The sequence below is a fragment of the Ranitomeya imitator genome, chromosome 7 (genome assembly GCF_032444005.1).
Source record: "Ranitomeya imitator isolate aRanImi1 chromosome 7, aRanImi1.pri, whole genome shotgun sequence".
Taxonomy (NCBI): domain Eukaryota; kingdom Metazoa; phylum Chordata; class Amphibia; order Anura; family Dendrobatidae; genus Ranitomeya; species Ranitomeya imitator.
In genome coordinates, this window is record NC_091288.1 from 9,501,441 (window position 1) to 9,528,782 (window position 27,342).

The 27,342-nt window shown below is 44.1% G+C and overlaps 1 protein-coding gene across 1 annotated transcript in view; it reads left to right on the forward strand.

Annotated features, from left to right (window-relative positions):
- The window catches only part of CNTNAP5 (contactin associated protein family member 5), a 281,715-nt gene that overhangs the window by 40,489 nt on the left and 213,884 nt on the right, over window positions 1–27,342 (forward strand). The window contains exons 2-3 of the mRNA XM_069732659.1: window positions 610–708; window positions 4,939–5,132. Coding sequence (XP_069588760.1) covers window positions 610–708; window positions 4,939–5,132 — 293 coding nt within the window. The remainder of the gene's footprint in view (window positions 1–609; window positions 709–4,938; window positions 5,133–27,342) is intronic.

The following is a 27,342-nucleotide window of genomic DNA, read 5'->3' on the forward strand; positions in this document are numbered from 1 at the left end:
GGGTAGCGCTATGTTGGAGCCGTGTGACTGGGGAGTGTTGGGGTTTGTCCTGTGTTTCTGGTCGGCCATCCAGGATCTCATCAGGAAACAGGCAATTTAAGTTTTTGTTCTATTTATATTGTGCTCAATAAAGGCGGCTGCGGCCATTATTCCCCATCGTCACTTAATTAACGCCGGATACAATGTTTGCGTCCCCTAATCCGCCCCAGTCAGTCTCTACCTGTGACCTCGGCTGGGGCGATGACTGTCTTCTTTCGTACCTTCAGTCTTCGCTGACACTTCCCTCGGCCTCAGCAATGCACCTTGTGATGTGAGTTGTTGAGGATAAGCAACAAAGTGAAGGATCCAAAAGAAGACAAAGACACCGGAGTAACAAAGAAAGATCACGGAACCGGACACTTTTTGAGCAGCAGCAGCGGAGGAAAGATTCAAGTGAATCTGCCAAACTCTGATTTTCGTAGATTCGCTCATCACTAATTAATGAAAACATTTTGGCACAAAGAGGAAAATGTGATGATCAGGAATGGAGACAATGTGACTTGTTAGATGGAATCTCACACGTCTCCTCTCGGTGTAGTGATATTGTTCTGTCCCTTCACTCTTCTCCAGATAATTGTGACGATCCGCTGGTGTCTCCGCTTCCACAGACGGCATTTGACAGCTCCTCGGGAAGCCTCCCCAGCAATGCAAAGCTGAACAGTCGAGACGGTAAGATCACGGCACATTGAGATCTGTTGTGATTGACATTGATGCGAAAATGAAGCCCCCGAGTGCACACCTCGCGTAGTGCTGTGGATTTGTATGCAGCAAATCTACAGTAACGCCTGCGCTTTCTACATGCAGATTTTGTTGCAGAATTTGCTCCACATTTCACAGGTTCCATTACAAATAATGTAATCTGCACACAGGGATCTCACATGATGCGGATGTTTTACATTGTAGCTAAATTTTGCTTTGAATTTTTGAGAACTGAGTAGATGAAGCTTTTTTTTTCAAATCTGTCCCATGTAGCAGTTTTTGGATTTGGTGGGAAAGTCCTTTATAAATACACAATGCATGAACATGCCCTAAATCAGAAAAATGAGTGTTCTAATAAAATGGTCATTAACACATTAAATTAGCAGAAAATTGTAGAAGATTCGTTCTCTGCCATAGTTGGGAAATATTGAGGTTTTCCTGACAACTTTTCAGTTCATTTTTTTTTCTCCAAATTCATTTAGGATTAATCATGTCAACGTAGCCTCTTATGGGGTAAAATGTGATTCCTCGGCCATAAGATTAGTGACGATATTACTGCTAAGGCTCCATTCAGAAAAAATACATACCAAGAGATACGGCCTTCCCAAAACACTGTCTGATGACAAATGCACACTTAGCAGGATGCAGCACTGATAAAGGCAAGGGGCGGCACCGGTGCAAACTGCTTGATAAAAACAGCAACCCCCGCACCCTGCACCATCCAGACATTGCAGGGGTTGGCTGCCTAGTAGAAAAAAGGCTCCATTCAGCAGAGCTGTAGACCGACCTTCCCACTGACCAAAAGCCGCAGTTCGAAGCCCTCATCTGACATCCAAATGCCCTAGTATTAAAGGGAACCTGTCACCCCGAAAATCGTGGGTGAGGTAAGCCCACCGGCATCAGGGGCTTATCTACAGCATTCTGTAATGCTGTAGATAAGCCCCTGATGTTACCTGAAAGAGGAGAAAAAGACGTTATATTATACTCACCCAGGGGCGGTCCCGCTGCTGGTCAGGTCGGATGGGCGACTCTGGTCCGCTGCGGCGCCTCCCATCTTCATTACAAGACGTCCTCTTCTGATCTTCAGCCACGGCTCCGGCGCAGGCGTACTTTGCTCTGCCCTGTTGAGGGCAGAGGATAGTACTGCAGTGCGCAGGCGCCGGAAAGGTCAGAGGCCCGGCGCCTGCGCACTGCAGTACTTTGTCTGCCCTCAACAGGGAGATAAAGTACGCCTGCGCCGGAGCCGTGGCTGAAGATCAGAAGAGGACGTCTTGTAATGAAGATGGGAGGCGCCGCAGCGGACCAGAGACGCCCATCCGACCTGACCAGCAGCGGGACCGCCCCTGGGTGAGTATAATATAACGTCTTTTTCTCCTTTTTCTGGTAACATCGGGGGCTTATCTACAGCATTACAGAATGCATTACAGAATGCTTCAGATAAGCCCCTGATGCCGGTGGGCTTACCTCACCCGCGATTTTCGGGGTGACAGGTTCCCTTTAAGGTAGCATTGTTTGCCCTTCTTTTGGGTCTCTTACCATAGACAAATGCCTTTGCCCTGCACTGCACCAGCAGAATAGTGAGCGCAGCTCTGGAGTATAATACAGGATGTAACTCAGGATCAGTAATGTAATGTATGTACACAGTGACTGCACCAGCAGAATAGTGAGTGCAGCTCTGGAGTATAATACAGGATGTAACTCAGGATCAGTAATGTATGTACACAGTGACTGCACCAGCAGAATAGTTAGTGCAGCTCTGGAGTATAATACAGGATGTAACTCAGGATCAGTAATGTAATGTATGTACACAGTGATTGCACCAGCAGAATAGTGAGTGCAGCTCTGGGATATAATACAGGATGTAACTCAGAATCAGTAATGTAATGTATGTACACTGTGACTGCACCAGCAGAATAGTGAGTGCAGCTCTGGAGTATAATACAGGAGGTAACTCAGGATCAGTAATGTAATGTATGTACACAGTGACTGCCCAGCAGAATAGTGAGTGCAGCTCTGGGACATAATACAGGATGTAACTCAGGATCAGTAATGTAATGTATGTACACAGTGACTGCACCAGCAGAATAGTTAGTGCAGCTCTGGAGTATAATACAGGATGTAACTCAGGATCAGTAATGTAATGTATGTACACAGTGATTGCACCAGCAGAATAGTGAGTGCAGCTCTGGGATATAATACAGGATGTAACTCAGAATCAGTAATGTAATGTATGTACACTGTGACTGCACCAGCAGAATAGTGAGTGCAGCTCTGGAGTATAATACAGGAGGTAACTCAGGATCAGTAATGTAATGTATGTACACAGTGACTGCACCAGCAGAATAGTGAGTGCAGCTCTGGGGTATAATACAGGATGTAACTCAGGATCAGTAATGTAATGTATGTACACTGTGACTGCACCAGCAGAATAGTGAGTGCAGCTCTGGGGTATAATACAGGATGTAACTCAGGATCAGTAATGTAATGTATGTACACAGTGACTGCACCAGCAGAATAGTGAGTGCAGCTCTGGGGTATAATACAGGATGTAACTCAGGATCAGTAATGTAATGTATGTACACTGTGACTGCACCAGCAGAATAGTGAGTGCAGCTCTGGGGTATAATACAGGATGTAACTCAGAATCAGTAATGTAATGTATGTACACTGTGACTGCACCAGCAGAATAGTGAGTGCAGCTCTGGAGTATAATACAGGAGGTAACTCAGGATCAGTAATGTAATGTATGTACACAGTGACTGCACCAGCAGAATAGTGAGTGCAGCTCTGGGGTATAATACAGGATGTAACTCAGGATCAGTAATGTAATGTATGTACACTGTGACTGCACCAGCAGAATAGTGAGTGCAGCTCTGGGGTATAATACAGGATGTAACTCAGGATCAGTAATGTAATGTGTGTACACAGTGACTGCACCAGCAGAATAGTGAGTGCAGCTCTGGGGTATAATACAGGATGTAACTCAGAATCAGTAATGTAATGTATGTACACTGTGACTGCACCAGCAGAATAGTGAGTGCAGCTCTGGAGTATAATACAGGAGGTAACTCAGGATCAGTAATGTAATGTATGTACACAGTGACTGCACCAGCAGAATAGTGAGTGCAGCTCTGGGGTATAATACAGGATGTAACTCAGGATCAGTAATGTAATGTATGTACACTGTGACTGCACCAGCAGAATAGTGAGTGCAGCTCTGGGGTATAATACAGGATGTAACTCAGGATCAGTAATGTAATGTGTGTACACAGTGACTGCACCAGCAGAATAGTGAGTGCAGCTCTGGGGTATAATACAGGATGTAACTCAGAATCAGTAATGTAATGTATGTACACAGTGACTGCACCAGCAGAATAGTGAGTGCAGCTCTGGGGTATAATACAGGATGTAACTCAGGATCAGTAATGTAATGTATGTACACAGTGACTGCACCAGCAGAATAGTGAGTGCAGCTCTGGGGAATAATACAGGATGTAACTCAGAATCAGTAATGTAATGTATGTACACAGTGACTGCACCAGCAGAATAGTGAGTGCAGCTCTGGGGTATAATACAGGATGTAACTCAGGATCAGTAATGTAATGTATGTACACAGTGACTGCACCAGCAGAATAGTGAGTGCAGCTCTGGGGAATAATACAGGATGTAACTCAGAATCAGTAATGTAATGTATGTACACAGTGACTGCACCAGCAGAATAGTGAGTGCAGCTCTGCACTGTCTTTGTGTTCACTGCCTCCCTTTGAGGCCCCTTTAGGGTATGTGTCCACGTTCAGGATTGCATCAGGATTTGGTCAGTATTTTACATCAGTATTTGTAGCCAAAACCAGGAGTGGAACAATTACAGGAAAAGTATATTAGAAACATCTGCACCACTTCTGTATTTATCAGCCACTCCTGGTTTTGGCTACAAATACTGATGTAAAATCCTGATCAAATCCTGATGCAATCCTGAACGTGGACACATACCCTTACACGTCTGTGTCTCTGAGTGATGTAGATGTAATGTTCATGTTAATTCTTTGTGAAGAGAGCGGATCCGATGTTTCCATTACGTTGCTATGTCACTTTATGCTTAATTGGATAGTTGTTTGTTTCTTGTAGTAAATTGCGCCTCAGAATAATGTGGTGATTGCAGACGATCTCCTGGATTTAGCTTCTGTGTCTTCTTTCTCGCAGGAGTCGGTGGTTGGTCCCCACTGGAATCTAATGTGAAGCAATGGCTGCAGATTGACTTGGGAGGACGATTTGACATCACAGGTGCGGCCACACAAGGGAGACATGGAAGCGCGGACTGGGTGACACACTTCAGCGTTATGTTTAGCGATACTGGGCGCAACTGGAAACCGTATCATCACGACAGCACCATCTGGGTAGGCTTCCGGCTTCCGGGCTCCTGGCCTTCTGCTATTTATGTGCTCGTCTGCTCCTACACAGATGGGTGATACCAGGAGGAACGTTCGCTATAGAGGAGCGGCTGCAGGGCGCGGAGCAGTCAGGATTCTGTTTCATTATTCTTAGATTTATTTATTTGCTTTATCAGAATAATATTCTATTAAAAGTATTGAAGGCTTTAACTTTGTTAAAGGGACAGTAACACATAAAATAAGAATATTATACCTGTAAGGCTGCCGTCACACGCTCAGTATGTGGTCAGTATTTTACATCAGTATTTGTAGCCAAAACCAGGAGTGGGTGATAAATACAGAAGTGATGCAGATGTTTCTATTACACTTTTCCTCTAATTGTTCCACTCCTGGTTTTGGCTACAAATACTGATGTAAAATACTGACCAAATACTGATAGTGTGACGGCAGCCTAACACTGCAGTTACTACTGTTAGTCCACATTCACATGTTCAGAACTTGGTCAGTATTTTACATCAGTATTTGTAGGTAAAAACCAGCGATTGAACAGGAGGGTGGGCAATGGTTGGAGAGGATTTCGGCTGGAGAAGGCAGCCTCCTGCCAGGGTTTGATTCCATCTGTTGCTCTTTGTTTGTGAAATAGTCTACAGTTATCATGGAGTTTTAGGTTGAAAATTAGAGGAGGTTGATCAGATTTTTTTGATTGGACCGCAGATAAAAGGGATTTTACTGTACACAGTTTTATTTTTAATGGAATCACTAACTTATGGCTGTAAAGACAAGATGATGACTTCTGGGTGCAGCGTTACTGCAGGGTCCTATAATGCATTACTGTCTAATTCCGGAGACTTACAGACAGGGCCGGATTTAGAGTTTCTGCGGCCCTAGGCACTTTTAGTGCTGCCTCCCACTTTGGTGAGTAAGACACTATCGGCAGTCGCCTTTTGCATCAGATCGGCAGTTTTTCTGCATCTGCCGCGTACCGGATCACTTACGGCAACACTGCGTTCAGCCTCATTCATTCCCTATGGGATTTGCGGCACTTGCCATGATCTGGCACATGCGGTACCATACCTCCCAACTTTTGAAAAAGGGAAGGAGTTATGAAGTTTGCGGCGCACGTAGTGCAAATTTTAGGCCACACCTCTGACCACACCCATTTCACAACTAGTCACACCCATATCCACGTCCCAACCACAGTCATTTAGCACTGCTGATCACACTGTTTTATATACAATAATTATAAACAAAAAAATATGGCCACATAGTGCTCCATACTGTATAATGGCCACACATGATGCTCTATACTGTACAATTGCCATTGGCCACACATGATGCTCCATCCTGTATAACGGCCACACATGATGCTCCATCCTGTATAACGGCCACACATGATGCTCCATCCTGTATAACGGCCACACATGATGCTCCATACTGTATAATGGCCACACATGATGCTCCATACTGTATAATGGACACACACTGCTCCATACTGTATAATGGCCGCACGTGATGCTCCATACTGTATAATGGCCACACAATGCTCCATACTGTATAACGGTCACACATGATGCTCCATACTCTATAATAGCCACACATGATGCTCCATCCTGTATAATGGCCACACATGATGCTCCATCCTGTATAATGGCCACACATGATGCTCCATCCTGTATAATGGCCACACAATGCTCCATACTGTATAATGGCTCCACATGATGCTCCATACTGTATAATGGCCACACATGATGCTCCATACTGTATAATGGCCACACATGATGCTCAATACTGTATTATGGCCACACACAGTTCTCCATACTGTATAATGACCCCCCCTCTTGTATGCATGGCTCATATTCCCCACCCCCCTGTATGCATGGCTCATATTCCCCACCCCCCTGTATGAATGGCTCATATTCCACCCCCCCCCCCTGTATGCATGGCTCATATTCCACCCACCCCTGTATGCATGGCTCATACTCCACCCCCCCCCCCCCCCCTGTATGCATGGCTCATATTCCACTCCCCCCCGTATGCATGGCTCACATTCCACCCCCCCCCCCCCCTGTATGCATGGCTCACATTACACCCCCCCCCCTGTATGCATGGCTCACATTCCACCCCCCCCCCCTGTATGCATGGCTCACATTACACCCCCCCCCCTGTATGCATGGCTCATATTCCTCCAACCCCCCCCCCCCCCCCCGTGTGCATGGCTCATATTCCTCCACCCCCCATCTTGAATGGCGCAGCTTACCGTCCTCCCTCTTCCCCCCTCCCCTGTCCCCCCATCCCTCATACTCACCTGCTCCTCACCGCACGGCCGCGACGTCCCTCTGGCTGTCCCGACTCCCGACGCGCTGCACCTTCTTCCTGCGTGAGCGGTCAGGTGATACCGCTCTGCTCATTAAGGTCATGAATATGCACATATTCATGACCTTAATTAGCGGTACCACGTGACCGCTCATTAAGGACGAGCTCCAGACGCCGAGACCAGGCATCGCTGGAGCAGCAGGGTGAGTATTGTCTTCAAGGAGGGCGGGTGGGAGGCGAGAGGGAGGGTGGGCGGCCGGGGGGGGCGGGGTCGTTCGGGAGGTGACCCAGCTTTAAAAAAAAAAAAAACCTTGCTCAGGTGCCGCCCCCTGCATTGTCCCCGCCCTAGGCACGTGCCCTCACGTGCCTAGTGGCAAATACGGCCCTGCTTACAGATAAGAGTCAGCAGTTACAATGTATCTCATGAATGTATTGGAAAAAGATGATGTTGTCTCTGGTGTCCCCTGCTATTCTCTGGTGTCCCCTACTATCCTCTTATGTCCCCTGCTATTCCCTGGTGTCCCCTACTATCCTCTTATGTCCCCTGCTATTCCCCGGTGCCCCCTACTATCCTCTTATGTCCCTGTTGTGAATTCTGTGATCAAGCTCCCTCCTGTGGTCACGAGTGGTACTGCGGCTTCTGAGTTTCCTTCCTCAGGTGATGAGGTTAAGTCGTTAGGTGCTGCTCTATTTAACTCCACCTAGTGCTTTGATCCTGGCCTCCAGTCAATGTTCTAGTATTGGTCTTGCTTCCTCCTGGATCGTTCCTGTGGCCTGTCTGCTCAGCATAAGCTAAGTTCTGCTTGTGTTACTTTTTTTGCTATATTTTCTGACCAGCTTGCTTTTTTGTTTTTGCTTGCTTGCTGGAAGCTCTGAGACGCAGAGGGAGCACCTCCATACCGTTAGTCGGTGCGGAGGGTCTTTTTGCCCCTCTGCGTGGTTGTTTGTAGGTTTTTGTGTTGACCGCAAAGTTACCTTTCCTATCCTCGGTCTATTCAGTAAGTCGGGCCTCACTTTGCTAAATCTATTTCATCTGTGTTTGTATTTTTCATCTTAACTCACAGTCATTATATGTGGGGGGCTGCCTTTTCCTTTGGGGAATTTCTCTGAGGCAAGGTAGGCTTATTTTCTATCTTCAGGACTAGCTAGTTTCTCAGGCTGTGCCGAGTTGCATAGGGAGCGTTAGGCGCAATCCACGGCTACCTCTAGTGTGGTTTGATAGGTTTAGGGATTGCGGTCAGCAGAGTTCCCACGTCTCAGAGCTCGTCCTATGTTTTGTGGTTTTTGTCGGGTCACTTGTGTGCTCTGAACTTCAAGGTCCATTGTGGTTCTGAATTACCTATTCATAACATGTCCCCTACTATTCCCCGGTGCCCCCTACTATCCTCTTATGTCCCCTGCTATTCCCCGGTGCCCCCTACTATCCTCTTATGTCCCCTGCTATTCCCCGGTGCCCCCTACTATCCTCTTATGTCCCCTGCTATTCCCCGGTGCCCCCTACTATCCTCTTATGTCCCCTGCTATTCCCTATTCCTAGTAAATCTTTCAGTGGTGGCCGCTGATCATTGCTGGTTCCCTGCACGGCTCCCTGTTCTGACATCTTATCCCATCCCCATCCCCCTCCCTCCTGCTCACCACCATCAGACCCTCCTGAAGGTCCACTTGCCCTGGCGACCCCTGCAGTTCGTGGCCTGAGACATTGCCCCCTCTCTGCTGCATATAAATCTAATTTATTTATTTTTTTATAATTGTCATTTTTTATTGAAAATAAACATTTCCAAAGTGATTAACATATAACATGAATGTCGACATTCTCTTATAGAAAACAATAAATTATCAAATCACTGAACCAGTAGGATGTTGCGGACATTATATTAGGTGGCATTATAACGAGTGATATACCAGCGAATGTTCAACCATTGTATACATGAAGCGGCATACTCCAAAGTGGAGGACCAACAAAGCCGACAAGACAGGACATTAGCAAGGGGGGAGTTATCTGAAAGTCAGAAAGGGGAGACCGGGAGAGGCTAAATAGTCTAGAGAATTTTTTTTATTTAAACAAGTGGGAGTGGTGCACAATAAGACACTCATGGAGAGCAAATAATGACCACACCCACTTGGCTAAAAATACTAGATTTATGGACAGTGAAGGAGCAGTCATATCCCAGGAAAAGGTGCAGAAACAAAATAAAAATAATGACAAATTCAGGAGAACGTTGTCATTAACACCAGGTAGAGAAATGATGTTTTGACGGTGACAGGTCCTCTTTAAATAAAGAGTGCAGATGCCACTAATGCTCCTCCCATGAGGACCAAAGCTAACGCTCCAGCGCCTCCTATAGGTGAGGAATTATTCCCATGAGATCTCACAGCCAATCAGATCCCCAGGAACAATCACTGTCAATGATTATGGGAGGTCAGGGTGAAACATTGGCAGTGTCACCCGCCCTATAGATGGCGCTAGAGACAGTTTTGTATGCTTTATCCCAGAGTGCATTGCTCTGGAGCCTTTCTCCCTGCCGGATCCCCACAAGGTGCGTCGGTGCCGGGCTTTCTTGCAATATTGGGCGCGTCGGTGCCGGGCTTTCTTGCAATATTGGGGTTGTATCATTTGTACCAGATTTATTTTTCTTTAGTGCAAATCAGGACAATCTAATATCTGCATGAAATAAATAGGAAATATGAAGGTTGCGGCCACCGACCAAAAGCTGCACATTATCTGCAAGAATATCAGCTGGAGCATGATCACCAGATGAGATCTGCGGGAATATTGGATGCGGCATCAAAATGGATGTGAAAGGCGAATAGTATCAATTCTGTAGCATCAAGTCTCTACGGACATGGTGTCAGGATGCATCTCCCACGGTAGGAGAGGAGCTCAGCCGCACACTTGGCTCCTGGACATCTGGAGGATTTCCATCCTGTCACTGTGCGGCTCCCAATTTACCGGTCATAATATTCTGTACAGACCTCAGCCAGTCAGTCCTCAATCACTAGAATCCTCGTTAAAGGGTTGATTGTAAGTTGTAGGATCGCTACTTCCAACAGGTGGCGCTATAGAGTTTAAGTCCTCTTGTTCTCTGAAGAGGCAATTTGCATATTAGAATCCTCCAGGAATTGATGGAGAATGTCGAATTCTATCAAATCTGAATTTTGGGGACTGAATTTGTGAGTATTTAGTAAAATGGTGGCCAGCCTGAAAGAGGCTAAAAAGCCCAACAAACTGCTCTCCTCACCTGTCCTCCGCCCTGGCCGGACCTGTCCTGCTGCTTCTCTGTCTTCCTCTGATCCGCTCTTCTTCCTTTTTCTACGTTTCCTTCTGGTCTTATGGTGAGACTTCCGCCATCAATGATGTATGCTGCATCCAATGTAACCTCATGGGGTTTAGTGAGGGCAAGACCGGAGGGAGAAGAAGGGAAGAAAGAATACGAGAGGCGGCAGAAGGAAGAGCGTGGGATCGTCCGAAGGCTGGACGTATAAGGGTTTAAACACTTCCTTAGATTTGCACCAAATTTATTTGTTGCGAATCGAGTCTTCTCCAAAATTGAGCAAATAAGTCAGAATTTCGGAAGATTCACTCACCTCTTCTGGCTGATACTGGTGGATTCTAGAACATGAGCACTCGTTAGTCTTGTCTAAAATTTGCCACAATTGCCCTTCAGTTATGCGATCTGGTCGATCGCGTTTGTTTCCAGCATTTGAATGGAAATATTGTTTCAAGTAAGCAGAGATCTTGAAAATGTTGAGGATGTGGAGCACAAAGGGGGGAATCCAACAAGATATGGAGTGAGATGTGCCAAACTGATGAAGAGGTGCACAGCTGGCGCTAGCTACATACCTTTAGACAACTGTTTATTATGGCAATGGATGTCTTATCTGTCACCTGCTTATTATCAGCAGCTGCTTCCTTCCTGTCATATGAGTTGATAGCAGTAATATCAGACACAGCGGGACCATACAACACCTGCTGTATTTGTACAGAGCGTTTTTTTCTATATTATTCCTATTTTCCGCCAGACTAGAGACGACATTTTATTATTTGCTGAATTCATAGTAACATTAATGACGTCTCCCCAGGACCGGCCTCCATAAATGTGATTCATGAGCGACCTGAGATACATTAAAAGCTCATTTTGCTTGGTGCATTTCTCATAGTATTACCATCATGTATCCCTGGGATATTCTGCATGTTACGCTCCTGTCTTCCGTTTTCCTCTGTTATATATATTGTTGCACATTTTCTGCATGTTTTGTACAATTACGCGCCATAAACCTCTGGGATTTCTGTATGTCAGGGCTTTTCGTAACAGTTATATCTTTTGTGGATAGATCATGGACCCATTACAATGAATATGTATATGTGTGTATGTATATACGTATATGTATATATACATATATATATATATATATATATATTATACACGGTGCGTCCGCACAGTGCGATTCTTTTCATCAGCTCCACCATTGAGGTGAACATTAAAAACATAAGGCACTTTGCGTTTTTTGAACAAATGTCCCCTCCGCCTCCAACCACACCAAGCTATCCGTATAATGAGTGTCCCTGTTCTCAGTTCTTCATTTATTTGGGTAACAATCGTCCACGAAAACCAAAAGAGACGCCGTCATTTGATCCGTGTTTTGGACTCCATGCAAGTCAACGGCGCCGTGAAGAAATACTGAAAGGACAAGAGTCATCTGTTCAATTTCTGTGTTTTACTGTTTAATAAGCAGGAGACGCTACAAATGCAAGAAGAGACACACGGACTGAAAATGTAACGCAGATTGCAGATATCCATGGTCCATTTTCATGTATGAGATAAAACGAATGTGTGAATTTGGCCTTAGGACGTGTGCACACGGCGCAGATTCTGCCCAGAACCTGCACAGTAATGTAGAAACGACATTGTGTTCAGGTTCCGTCTTTTAACTCCTTCACGGTTTAGAAGCTCTGAAGCCATTAGGAGCTGTGACATTCTCAGTCTTCTGTTCCTAGCAGAAGCCGCCCTCGCTGTGCTTCACAGTGACAGAAAGATGCCGCTGCTGGAGCCGCGGCAAGAATGAGGCAAAGCCGCTGTAGGAAAGTGACCGCCGGCGTTTTCATCAAGTGGCCTCGGCTGCTGCCCCAGTGTCTGGATGACACTGAGAAGAGCTACCAGAATCATAGATTGTTTGTTACAGTTAGAAGGGACCTCCGGGGTCCTCGTGTCCAACCCCGGCTCAATGCACTAAACCATCTCAGACAGGTGTCTGTCCAGCCTCTGAAGACTTCCGTTGAAGGAGAACTCGCCACCTCTCGTGGCCGCCTGTTCCACGCATTGATCACCCTCAGTGTCACAACATTTTTTCTAATATCTAATCTGTATCTTCTCCCTTTCTGTTTCATCCTGTTGCTTCTCGTGTTTCCAGGTGGAAATGAGAGTAAGGGCTCATTCTCACTTGCGATGAAATCAGACGAATGACGTCAGAAAGATGAAATGAGTTCAGTGGCTGTGAACTCCCAGGACCTTTCTGATGGCACTGCGAGCAGTAGAACTTTCTCACGTGATGCAGTCAGACAGTTAGTAGGAGTTCACAGGGAGACACTGAGCAGAGGAAGCAGACGCTGCTCAGTGTCTCTGCTGGATGCCAGGCTGTATGGTCGCATCATGTAACCATGCAGCCTGCCATCTAGATGTGGCAGAGCTAGACCCATTGTGGGACAAATAGATTATCATCTTCTCTACGGAAATGTGAGGAATATTGTTGTTTGTTATTTTAACTCTTTTGCCAGAGACAATGGCGTCGGTGGAATGAGCAATGTATAGTTTAACTAAGATTTTTAAAGGAGTCATTCTTTCAATGAAAGGACCTTATTCTTTGTGTCTGTGTTTTTATACAATATGTCTATGGGGTTAGTAATGGAGTTGTCTTATTGGCGCCTCTCCATTACTATCCTCGGGGCTTGATGTTACCTAACAATACAGAGGTGACATCAATCCCCCAACTATCACCTATCAACTATCATCCCACTTGCCACCGCTACAAAGGAAGTGGGAAGATCGAAGATAAGTGAAAGAATTGGGAAGATCCATGGGTGTTACCCCCTTCCCAGGCTATAAGCATCTGCCCCCAGCTGTTGGCTTTCCCTCTTCTGGTTAAGATAATTACACTGGAGCCCTCACCTTTTCTTTTCCAGAATAACAATCTTTTGTAAGTAAGTAAGCTGCACACACTTTGCTAATTGTATATGTCACTGACATCGGACTATCTATATATTCTATGTGTATATACTGTATATAACCCATCTATGATATGTATAGGTGGATACAGCTGAGCCGAGCCTGCTGCGATGTTTGGATGAATTCATTGGACATCTACATATCTATAGATACTGTACATTGACGTCTCTGCTCGATTTTCTGCAAATCAGTTTGTGCCAATACAGGAAAATGGTGGCCAGTTGGCAACCGGACCCAAAAATGCCCAGTCTTTTATTTTTAGCCTTTTTGGGCGGGTCTACTCCATAAAACTGTTCATATATTCATGCATTTCAGCATTTTTTTTAAAGCTTCTGGTTTCTAAACATGCCAAGTAATAACAAGAAGTGAGGACGTATTTAGGGGGTTTTCTGCTTTGAATCTGCTCTATAGCTGGTAATAGATGTCAACGGGAAAACTATTTATAAGCCCTTTGTAAGCATTTTCAAGGCATTTTTGCCTAAAAAAAAAAAGCTAGTACGGTAATTTCCACTTTGCCTAATGGATTTAAAAAAAATTTTGAGAAAATTGCCCACCCTCCCAAAAAATAAAAATAAAAAAATTCTTAAAAATAAGCTAACAATGCTCCAAAAAAGAAATACAGAAGAAATTCAAGAAAAATTAGCGTGTTCAAGTAAAAAAAAAAAAAAAAAAAACATCAAGAAAATAGTTTCTGATTTAAAAAAATTCATATGATTATAGCCAACAAAAAAGTGTGAAGAATTTTGATTGCAGCTCTGGATGTGACTAGAGTCTAAAAAAAAAAGTAACACATTTAAAGTTTTATGCAGAATGTAACTAGTGAAAATATAGATTTAAAGATTTTTTAAAAAAGGCATAAAACCAAGCAATATATTTATATAAAATCGTATTTATGTGTTTCCTGCATATTAGAATGCAAACTAAAAAAAAAAAAATATATAAAATCGCATTGATATGGTATAAACAAAATAAAATAAATGCAAATCAGTGCTTAGATATTATATGTCCTTTCCATAAGGAAATCCCCGAGAAGATGTCGGAGATTTCAGCTATTTATTTCTATATTTGCTATAAACCTCCAAGCAAATTATTTATGAATTCTTCGAGTCCTTCCCATATTACGCCGCAGTAGGGTCTAATGTACGAAGACGTTTGCAGATACTCAGCCCCGTCTCGTATAATGAAATCTTACTTTAAATATTGCTACATAATAATGGAAAAGATACAACTCAGTGTCATAAGCTGCCAAATCGCGTAACGTAATATTAAAATATATTGCAAGAGATGGAGATATAAAGCCGGAGTGTTGATAGGATCTGTATTAATAATCATCATCATAATCCACATCCAGACGCCGTTCAGCTTGGTGAATACCGACAGCTGCACAGTTCACATCCTCGTACAGCAGAGAAAGCTGCCAAAGGAGAAGACAAATCCTGCACATATTATTACTGACGCCAGAAAAATAAGTCTGATCGTCAAAATGTGGCATAAAGTCACCGTATGCTGCAACAGCGGGGAAATGTGCGAAAAAAAAACGGAAACCGTGTGATGTTAGTATTCAGAGCTTCTACTTTCTCTGTATGTTGGAGTGTTCTATACCTTATAATTACAAGTTTAGGAAAAGTACGTTTTCTGCATTCTTAGCTAAAATAGATAAACTTGATAGTAAAATTTTTACATAAAATCTGCATTGAGGTTTTACATTTTATATGCAGTTTATTGTGCGAAATTTCCATTGTTAAATATTTTTCTTACATGAAACGTGTAATATTCATGTGTATCAAGGTTAAAGAGACAAAGATATTATCACCATCACTGCTAGTTTGTTACTGACTGGCCATGTCGCCAGCTGCTTTTTTCCAACATGTTTCCAAAATACACATTAGTAATCTGCTCTAAAGACCACTTTTTTTTATAATTTCCCCTTTTTTATGCGTTTTCTGGTACAGATCCGATGCAACATTTTTAAATGAATTCTTTATTTTAGAAACAATGGAAATCTGCACCTAAAAAAAAACAACTATTGCATTTTTTTTACATGTATTCTTCAGGTTCCTTAGGATACAGTTCCATGATGAGTTTTTTTACGTTGTGTATTGTTTTTCTTTTAAATTCAAATAGACTATTTTACTTAATGAGAGAAGAAATTGTGCAGAAAATTGGCAACTTAAAAAAACTTAACAAAAGCTCATGGTGGGAACGCTGCCTGATAGGGGAAAAACGCACCACAAAGCGCACAATTCTACAATGTCTTTATAGGCACAGATGTTTCATGAAATCACATCCAATTTGCTTGTAGCAGTTTGTTGAGCAAAATAATGGAAAAACAGAAAAAAAAATAGCGTTTCCTCTGCATGGGAACATGGCCTTATGGTAACATTACAACTTTTAGTTGCCCGACTGTTGCATGTAGTAAATGGGGTTACACTATGCAGCTTAACACTTTTGAAGCAATTGAGGTCACTACTGCATTCTGCATATCTAATTATCGCCTGTAGGTAAGTTTGTTTAATCTGGGTTTTTAAATCTAATCCCCAAGAACACCTGGAAACACTCAAAGAAACCCGCTGCAAAAAAAGTCCTCCCTGTGTGTACTTGTAACAAGGTGGCACGGGGTGGTAGTCGCGGGCGAGTTTACTACGTCACAGTCAGTGAGTACCCCGGCACCTTGTACATGGAAAGACAGGCGAAGTCCCAGACCTGCGGTACAGTCAGTTACATTTAGCACACAGTAACTCTGGTTGCAGGGGACGAGGTCTCAAAAACACACCACAAGCCAAAGTTCTGTTCCAACGGCAAACTTTACTGAACACGGTGCAAAAAAGATAATATTTCCTGCTTTGTTCCTGCAACTTCAGGAGGCTGCACAACACCAGTTCCCAAACCCCGTATTTCTCCCAGGGCCGATCCCAATGAGCCAGTGTCCGTCCATGCTGCCTGCAAAGCTAGGGCAGCCTTCATCCCCCGACCGTGGAACCTTCTGTCCTCACTACTGTGCATGTCCTGCCCTGGGCAAGCCTGCCCTGGCTCTGCTATAAGAGTAGGAAGTCCTTTCCCTAAGTTCAGAGAATTTTCACTGCCCCCTTTTAACTCCTCACCACTGTTTAACCCTTTGCTCTCTATCTCTAAGCTAAACATGTACAAATGCATCCACATTACAGTGTCAAAATATTACGAGAACATATACAACACATTAAACCGCACATTATATTCATAAAACATTAGGAAGCCGCACATGACACAGGTACTCTATATTCAGGAGAGGGAAGGCAGTCGAGGGTCCCCGCCACCTCCTTACACACTAATGCACTGGATAGTCGTCAGTCTCAGGACTGCTGTTAGATTTCTGATTCAAGGTGATACAATTGTTGCACGCTACGTTTACTGTCAATGGAAACATTGTAACAAAACAAGAAAAAATTACAGTTTCAAGCGTTTGTGTCATCTTAGCAAATGAGTAAAATTGCAAAGTTCTTGTAAAAATAAGCAATTTATAAGTAAATAAGCAACAAGTCGGCCAGAAATTTGGATTTGGCAGCTCCTTGGCTCCTTACTTTCTGCAAAGGCAAAGCTGCCCATACTGAATCGGAAAGGGGGCTGTCACGCCGTAAGCGGCGTTAACGGGGCAGGAGGGCGTACTGAGACCCGCACCTGTCCCTGCCACTTTAATGGGCCCCTGGCTTTCCCTTATCTCGGAGGTACCTATGATGGTTAGGAGGCCCGAGCCGCCTGCGTATCCCTGTCTCCAGTGCAGGCCCTATAAGTGGCCCCCTCTCACCCCCAGGGAGGAAGTCTGCACCAGTGTATAAACACAATAATAAACAGGGTATACAGACAAGGTAACTAATAGTCTCAAACTCACCAAATGCTCACACAACCACAGATGGTACACATAGAAGGGAAGAGAAGTAGAAAACTAGGAAGGAAAACAGGTTTAACAAGCAACCAAAACAGACACCAATCTCTGTAATAAACCTCCAAGCTCCAAATATCACTCTCCTTCAACCTCCAAGCCAGGCAGCAGAACTGATCACTGACAATAGCTGTAGTCAAGGCTGGGTCTATATAGAGGAGGAGATTACAAAAATCCACTTAAGCTGAGAGACCCAGCTCACAGCAACTTAGCAAATAAGGTTGACTCCTGCACTGCTGGCACAAAGCAGCCAGTTCAGAATACAGGAGAAGAGCTTCTGTTCACTGTGTGTGAACGAGGCCCAGAGCGCTGCGGTTCTCTGGAACCTCTCTGTCCCAGTAGCCCCGTGACAGGGGCAGTTCGGACCAGCGGTGCAACTATGTCACTGATTCGTACTGTCGGTCTTCAGGATCGCACCGCCCCAACAAGCAGGAAGCAGAGGAGCGGCGCACTCCAGAAGATAACAACTTGCACTCACATCTTCTAGATTCAACGACGCCAATTTCCTTACATTTGTATAGTTACGTTAACCAGATGTCATAAGTCAGTTCTTTGCTTTTTTCAATCATGCTGCCAATTAATTTATCACTTATGGAAATATTTACATTTGACCTTTATAATATTTTATGGCGAGGAGAAGATAACAGTAATCTTATAAATGATACATGGCATAAAACATGAAAAACAAGTCCATCTATTTTTTATTACATTTATTTTTTATTCAGCCCAGTTTACAAAGCATTGAGGCAGCAGCAGCCGATAGCAGAGGGTCCCTAAAACCCCCGAGAAGTAAATAATAAGGAGAGAGAGCCCGAGTATTAGTATTCTCCACAGAGCCGCCGCTATTTCATTATTCATCTCACCCATCAAATTAATGCTAATTGATAATAATTAACCAGAGCTGTAACGTCGAGCTCTGCTCTATTAACACAAATTTACGGAGTCCCTGAGCCTAAATAAATGATGGCAACGTCTATATTAGACGGCTATTAGCTTTCATATCGTTTGTATGTGAAAAGTTCCAGGAAAATGCATTTCCTAAAGGTGAAAAGTCAGAGAGAATAGAAAAAAAAAACAAATGTGAGAAATAAAATGGCGTAGTTACTAAGTGTGAAGGTAACAGTAGGATACGGGCAAAGCATAGGGAGAGTATAAGTGGTGACACGGCTCGTCTTACGCTGAACGGTGTCGATGATCAATTGATATTTCAGAGGTTAAAGGGGTTTTCTGTCTTCAGGAAAGTCATTCATACACAGCGTTCCTCTCTCTATCGCGACTCTCAGCGCTGCCTTCTATCTACAGCAATCCGAAATACTGACACAGGTCCATGCGACCGAAACCTTTATTTTCTTTCGATTGTCTGCACCTAATAAAGTTTCTTCATACACATCCTTGAGTGCCAGGATCTCTACAATATGATTCACGCTGTATAACGGCCCCCAGATTAGCTCCCACACTGTATGAGGGGCCCCCAAAATAGCCCCCACATGGTATGAGTGGCCCCATACTTTATGATGCCCCTATAGTTCTACCAAACATTTTAAATAAAATAAAAAAAACATCCTACACTCACCTGCTCCAGGATCCTGATGAGTCCTCCTGGAAAGGTCGGGCCGATCGATGCGCTGCCATCGCACACCCAGGACATCAGAGTCCACAGAGGTCACAACACTGGGACTCTGACATCCTGCGCTTGCACTGGCGCATCACCTGCTTCTCTGTACAGTAGATCGCAGGCTTGAAGCCCTTTAGTCTACAGAACAAAGAGCGGTAGTGCATGTGCCAATATAGTTAGCCGAAGCAGTAGGTCTGGGTGGACTTCTCCGAGCACAGGGAGACTGTGACCTCTGTCCCCCAATAGCCATTCTACTGTTTCTAAGCAATTTACTAAAGGCCCCTTCACACTAAGCGACGCTGCAGCGATACCGACAACGATCCGGATCGCTGCAGCGTCGCTGTTTGGTCGCTCAGTTCTCATAAATGTTCACACCTGGCCTCTGCAATCAAGGTAACAAATCTCCAGTTACTCAAGACTTCATTGCATTCCTGCGATTAATCCTTGTCTTGCTGGAAGATATCAGACTGTATTTAATTCTCTGTTACATTGCTGCTGTTCACCATTGCCCTGCTGGATGATACTAGACTCATTGAAGAAACCATTTTCTTATACTGATACTGTTCCTTTGTATTGACACAACTGGTAATGATTTATTTATGCCACTTGCTTGTCTGCTGTCCTGGTCCTTGCTGATCCACATGTAATAATTGAAGACCCGCTTAACTGCATTATTGCCTCTGGTCCGTGCGGATCAATGAAACCTGCATCTTAAAGAATCCATCTCACCAGGGAAGCCTGGTTCTTGTGTAACCACATCACTCATTGACCACTGAGAGGTGACAGCTCTACAGACGGCCATTATAAGCTCCTTGTTCTGGTCACTGAGATACTTGTATAGTCTTGTGTTATTCAGTAACACGCTTCTATGTCTATTGGTCTTGTATCAATTCCATGATGACAAATAATTAATCCATGAAAGATAAGAACAAACCAGAAGTCGTCTGACAGCTGCTCCTTTTTCTTTTCAATCCGGCCCCATTACTCCCTGGAAATAGAAATCCACTCTTGTAAAAGTTTGTGAACATCCAACTTTGGCCACTTCTGAAAACACTTTATAAACATCTTTGGAACAAAAAAAGGTTTCACAAAATTGCAATCAATAAATAACACCGCATTAATTTCACTAAACATTGACTAAACCGTCTCATTAAATCCATTAGAAGAGCAGATGAGATGTTGTGTCCGGATCTCTCCTCTAATCTGCTGTGACAGCCGCCATCTTCCTGTCCATGTTCAGAATTAGGGTTGAGCGAAACGGGTCGAACATTTTCAAAAGTCGCCGACTTTTGGCTAAGTCGGGGTTTCATGAAACCCGATCCGACCCCTGTGCGGGGTCGGCCATGCGGTACGCGACTTTCGCGCCAAAGTCGCGTTTCAATGACGCGAAAAGCGCCATTTCTCAGCCAATGAAGGTAAACGCAGAGTGTGGGCAGCGTGATGACATAGGTCCTGGTCCCCACCATCTTAGAGAAGGGCATTGCAGTGATTGGCTTGCTGTCTGCGACGTCACAGGGGCTATAAAGAGGCGTTCCCGCCGACCGCCATCTTACTGCTGCTGATCTGAGCTTAGGGAGAGGTTGCTGCCGCTTTGTCAGAAGCAGGGATAGCGTTAGGCAGGGTCCATTAACCACAAAACCGCTTGTGCTGCAGCGATTTGCACTGTCCAACACCACCCTCGGTGTGCAGGGACAGTGGAAGTTTTTTTTTTTTTTTTTTTCCTCAGCGCTGTAGCTCATTGGGCTGCCCTAGAAGGCTCCCTGATAGCTGCATTGCTGTGTGTACGCCGCTGTGCAAACCAACTGCTTTTTTCAAAGCACAAATCCTCTTGTTCCTTCCTTTCTGCACAGCTATCTTTTTTGTTTGTCCACACTTTTTATTTCATTTGTGCATCAGTCCACTCCTTATTGCTGCCTGCCATACCTGGCTGAGATTACTGCAGGCAGGGAGATAGTAGCTGCCTGCCATACCTGGCTGAGATTACTGCAGGCAGGGAGATAGTAATTGTAGGACATTCCCTGTTTTTTTTTTTTTTTTTTTTTTGGTGGGAGATTAAGATTGGCAATTTGGCATTTCTGCTAGAGTGCCATCCCTGTGTGTGCCATCTCTCTCACATAGTGGGCCATAGAAAGCCTTTTCATTTTTCTGTATTTTTTTTTGTGGGGTGTATAAATTCTCCCTGATAAAAATACAGTGGGAGATTAATATTGGCCTTTGGGCTTGTGTGCCAGTCCTGAGTGTGCCATCTCTCTCACAAATAGTGGGCCATAGAAAGCCTATTTATTTTTTTTTTTGGTTTTATAAATTCTCCCTGAAAAAAAGGGAGATTAATATTGGCCTCTGGGCTTGTGTGCCAGTCCTGAGCGTGCCATCTGTGCCAGCCCTGAGCGTGCCATCTCTCTCACAAATAGTGGGCCATAGAAAGCCTATTTAATTTTTTTTTTTGTTTTATAAATTTTCCCTGAAAAAAGGGAGATTAATATTGGCCTCTGGGCTTGTGTGCCAGTTGTGAGCGTGCCATCTGTGCCAGTCCTGAGCGTGCCATCTCTCTCACAAATAGTGGGCCATAGAAAGCCTATTTAAATATTTTTTTGGTTTTATAAATTCTCCCAGAAAAAAAGGGAGATTAATATTGGCCTCTGGGCTTGTGTGCCAGTCCTGAGCGTGCCATCTGTGCCAGCCAGCCCTGAGCGTGCCATCTCTCTCACAAATAGTGGGCCATAGAAAGCCTATTTAATTTTTTTTTTTGTTTTATCAATTTTCCCTGAAAAAAGGGAGATTAATATTGGCCTCTGGGCTTGTGTGCCAGTTGTGAGCGTGCCATCTGTGCCAGTCCTGAGCGTGCCATCTCTCTCACAAATAGTGGGCCATAGAAAGCCTATTTAAATATTTTTTTGGTTTTATAAATTCTCCCAGAAAAAAAGGGAGATTAATATTGGCCTCTGGGCTTGTGTGCCAGTCCTGAGCGTGCCATCTGTGCCAGCCAGCCCTGAGCGTGCCATCTCTCTCACAAATAGTGGGCCATAGAAAGCCTATTTAATTTTTTTTTTTGTTTTATCAATTTTCCCTGAAAAAAGGGAGATTAATATTGGCCTCTGGGCTTGTGTGCCAGTTGTGAGCGTGCCATCTGTGCCAGTCCTGAGCGTGCCATCTCTCTCACAAATAGTGGGCCATAGAAAGCCTATTTAAATATTTTTTTGGTTTTATAAATTCTCCCAGAAAAAAAGGGAGATTAATATTGGCCTCTGGGCTTCTGTGCCAGTCCTGAGCGTGCCATCTGTGCCAGTCCTGAGCGTCCCATCTCTCTCACAAATAGTGGGCCATAGAAAGCCTATTTTATTTTTTTTTTGGGTTTTAGAAATTCTCCCTGAAAAAAGGGAGATTAATATTGGCCTCTGGGCTTGTGTGCCAGTTGTGAGCGTGCCATCTGTGCCAGTCCTGAGCGTGCCATCTCTCTCACAAATAGTGGGCCATAGAAAGCCTATTTAAATATTTTTTTGGTTTTATAAATTCTCCCAGAAAAAAAGGGAGATTAATATTGGCCTCTGGGCTTCTGTGCCAGTCCTGAGCGTGCCATCTGTGCCAGTCCTGAGCGTCCCATCTCTCTCACAAATAGTGGGCCATAGAAAGCCTATTTTATTTTTTTTTTGGGTTTCAGAAATTCTCCCTGGAAAAAAAAAGGGAGATTAATATTGCCCTTTGGGCTTGTGTGCCAGTACTAAGCGTTCCATCTCTCTCTCTCTCTCAGTCAGTGGGCCATAGAACGCATATTTTTGGTTTTATTTGTTTTCTAAATTCTCCCTGAAAAAATCATTTTATTTTATTTGGTTTCTAAATTCTTCCTGATAAAATCATATTTTTTTTATTATTTTTATTTCTAAAGTCTCCCTGAAAAAAAAAAAAAAAAAACAACCAAAAAAACAGTGGGAGATTAATATTGGCCTTTCTGCTTGTGTGCCAGTCTTGACTCCTGGGTGTGCCATCTCTCTCTCTCTCTCTCTCTCTCTCTCTCCAATTGTGGTCCATAGAAAGCCTATATTTTTTTTCCTTGATTTGGGTTCTAAAATCTACCAGAGAAAATAACTACATCAATCATTGGTAGAAAAATATTGGCCTCTGGGTTTGTGTGCCACTCCTGACTCCTGTGTGCGTCATCTCTCAGTCAGTGGGCCATAGAACGCCTATTTTTGGTTTTATTTGTTTTCTAAATTCTCCCTGAAAAAATCATTTTATTTTATTTGGTTTCTAAATTCTTCCTGATAAAATCATATTTTTTTTATTATTTTTTTTTCTAAAGTCTCCCTGAAAAAAAAAAAAAAAAACAGTGGGAGATTAATATTGGCCTTTCTGCTTGTGTGCCAGTCTTGACTCCTGGGTGCGTCATCTCTCAGTCAGTGGGCCATAGAACGCCTATTTTTGGTTTTATTTGTTTTATAAATTCTCCCTGAAAAAATCATTTTATTTTATTTGGTTTCTAAATTCTTCCTGATAAAATCATATTTTTTTTATTATTTTTTTTTCTAAAGTCTCCCTGAAAAAAAAAAAAAAAAAACAACCAAAAAAAACAGTGGGAGATTAATATTGGCCTTTCTGCTTGTGTGCCAGTCTTGACTCCTGGGTGCGTCATCTCTCAGTCAGTGGGCCATAGAACGCCTATTTTTGGTTTTATTTGTTTTCTAAATTCTCCCTGAAAAAATCATTTTATTTTATTTGGTTTCTAAATTCTTCCTGATAAAATCATATTTTTTTTATTATTTTTTTTTCTAAAGTCTCCCTGAAAAAAAAAAAAAAAAAAACAACCAAAAAAAACAGTGGGAGATTAATATTGGCCTTTCTGCTTGTGTGCCAGTCTTGACTCCTGGGTGTGCCATCTCTCTCTCTCTCTCTCTCTCTCTCTCTCTCTCTCTCTCCAATTGTGGTCCATAGAAAGCCTATATTTTTTTTCCTTGATTTGGGTTCTAAAATCTACCAGAGAAAATAACTACATCAATCATTGGTAGAAAAATATTGGCCTCTGGGTTTGTGTGCCACTCCTGACTCCTGTGTGCGTCATCTCTCAGTCAGTGGGCCATAGAACGCCTATTTTTGTTTTTATTTGTTTTATAAATTCTCCCTGAAAAAATCATTTTATTTTATTTGGTTTCTAAATTCTTCCTGATAAAATCATATTTTTTTTATTATTTTTTTTTCTAAAGTCTCCCTGAAAAAAAAAAAAAAAAAAAAACAGTGGGAGATTAATATTGGCCTTTCTGCTTGTGTGCCAGTCTTGACTCCTGGGTGTGCCATCTCTCTCTCTCTCTCTCTCCAATTGTGGTCCATAGAAAGCCTACATTTTTTTTCCTTGATTTGGGTTCCAAAATCTACCAGAGAAAATAACTCCATCAATCATTGGTAGAAAAATATTGGCCTCTGGGCTTGTGTGCCACTCCTGATTCCTGTGTGCGTCATCTCTCACTCAGTGGCCCATAGAAAGCATATAGTTTGTTACATTTGTTTTCTAAATTCTCCCTGCAAAAATCTATTTTTTTTTTTTTGGGGGGTTTCTAAAGTGTTCCTGAAAAAAATAAAAATAAAAAAAAAATAATAGTGTGACATTAATATTAACATTTGTGCTTCAGTGACAGTCCTGCGTGTGGGGCATCTCTCTAATTTGCAGCCACCAAAAAAAGAGTGTGTAACATTGGGCCTGATTTTCGCTGTGGTCTCACCAACCTGTAAAGGGGTAGCTAAATCATACTGAAGTTATAGCTCACCGTGTAAGTTGTGTGACTGCAACAAATAACGTTAGTTTGGTTACGTTTTTAAAACAATGAGGAAGTCTAGTGGAAGAGGTCGTGGCCGGGGGCGTTCATTGTCAGCTGGTAATGAGGGTAGTGGTAGTGGTGGAGCATCAGGTGGTCGTGGGGGAAAAAATATTGCACCTAAGTCTGGAGCTGTGGAGCCAGGTTCGTCGTCCGGCTACACAAGGCCTCGAACGCTCCCTTTTCTGGGATTAGGAAAACCGCTTTTAAAGCCGGAGCAGCAAGAGCAAGTTTTGGCTTATCTTGCTGACTCAGCCTCTAGCTCTTTTGCCTCATCTCGTGAAACTGGTAAAAGTAAAAGCAGCGCGTCGTTAGTGGATGTTCACGGTCAGGGACAAGTCACTTCCTTGTCCTCTTCAGCAAAAACAACAACAGAGAAGAATGCAGCAGGCGACACAACGGGTTACTCCATGGAGCTCTTTACACATACCGTCCCTGGCTTAGAAAGTGAAGCAGTTAACAGTCCATGCCCATTACAAATTGAATCTGACATGGAGTGCACTGACGCACAGCCACAGCCAGACTACTATGCTGGTCCTTTGACTCAGACCACAACATTGCCCTCGCAGGGTGCTGATCAAGAATCAGACCCTGATGAGACTATGTTGCCCCATCACGAACGCTATACCACCGAACGACACGGTGACACAGACGAAGTTGCGCAGGAGGTACAAGAAGAGTTATTAGATGACCCAGTTCTTGACCCCGATTGGCAGCCATTGGGGGAACAGGGTGCAGGCGGCAGCAGTTCTGAAGCAGAGGAGGAGGAGGGGCCGCAGCAGGCATCAACATCGCCACAGGTTCCATCTGCCGGGCCCGTATCTTGCCCAAAACGCGTGGCAAAGCCAAAACCTGGTGGAGGACAGCGTGGCCATCCGGTTAAAGCTCAGTCTGCAATGCCTGAAAAGGTATCCGATGCTAGAAAGAGTGCAGTCTGGCATTTTTTTAAACAACATCCAATTGATCAGCGCAAAGTCATCTGTCAAAAATGTTCTACTTCCTTAAGCAGAGGTCAGAATCTGAAAAGTCTCAATACTAGTTGCATGCATAGACATTTAACCACCATGCATTTGAAAGCTTGGACTAACTACCAAACGTCCCTTAAGGTTGTTGCACCCTCGGCCAATGAAGCTAGTCATCAACGCAACATCCCTTCCGGCAGTGTAGGACCACCATTTAGCGCACCACCTGCTGTATCTGTGCAGGTATCTTTGCCAGGCCAAAGCAGTCAGGGTCAGGGAATCACCAGTTTCGTAGTAGGAAACACTGCATCTAGGGCACCGGCGGCAACAATACCATCTCCCACCGTCTCTCAGTCTGCCATGTCCACCGGCACCCCCGCTAGTTCCACGATCTCCAGCTCTCCAGTCCAGCTCACCCTACATGAGACTATGGTTAGAAAAAGGAAATACTTAGCCTCGCATCCGCGTACACAGGGTTTGAACGCCCACATAGCTAGACTAATCTCGTTAGAGATGATGCCCTACCGGTTAGTTGAAAGCGAAGCTTTCAAAGACCTGATGGACTACGCTGTACCACGCTACGAGCTACCCAGTCGACACTTTTTTTCCAGAAAAGCCATCCCAGCCCTCCACCAGCATGTTAAAGAGCGCATCGTCCATGCACTCAGGCAATCTGTGAGCACAAAGGTGCACCTGACAACAGATGCATGGACCAGTAGGCATGGCCAGGGACGTTACGTGTCCATCACGGCACACTGGGTAAATGTGGTGGATTCAGGGTCCACAGGGGACAGCAAGTTTGGGACAGTTCTGCCTAGCCCACGGTCTAGTAAACAGTTGTCTGTAGCCGTTCGCACCCCCTCCTCCTCCTCCTCCTCGTCCTCCTGCAGAAGCAAGAGCTCGTCCACAGACCGCAGTCGCACAAACACTCCATCCGCACCTGCCACTGTTGCACACCAGGTCTCCCATTATGGGGCAGCTACTGGCATACGTCAGCAGGCTGTATTGGCTATGAAGTGTTTGGGCGACAATAGACACACCGCGGAAGTTCTGTCCGAGTTCTTGCAGCAAGAAACGCAGTCGTGGCTGGGCACTGTAGATCTTGAGGCAGGCAAGGTAGTGAGTGATAACGGAAGGAATTTCATGGCTGCCATCTCCCTTTCCCAACTGAAACACATTCCTTGCCTGGCTCACACCTTAAACCTGGTGGTGCAGTGCTTCCTGAAAAGTTATCCGGGGTTATCCGACCTGCTCCTCAAAGTGCGTGGACTTTGCGCACATATCCGCCGTTCGCCTGTACACTCCAGCCGTATGCAGACCTATCAGCGTTCTTTGAACCTTCCCCAGCATCGCCTAATCATAGACGTTGCAACAAGGTGGAACTCAAC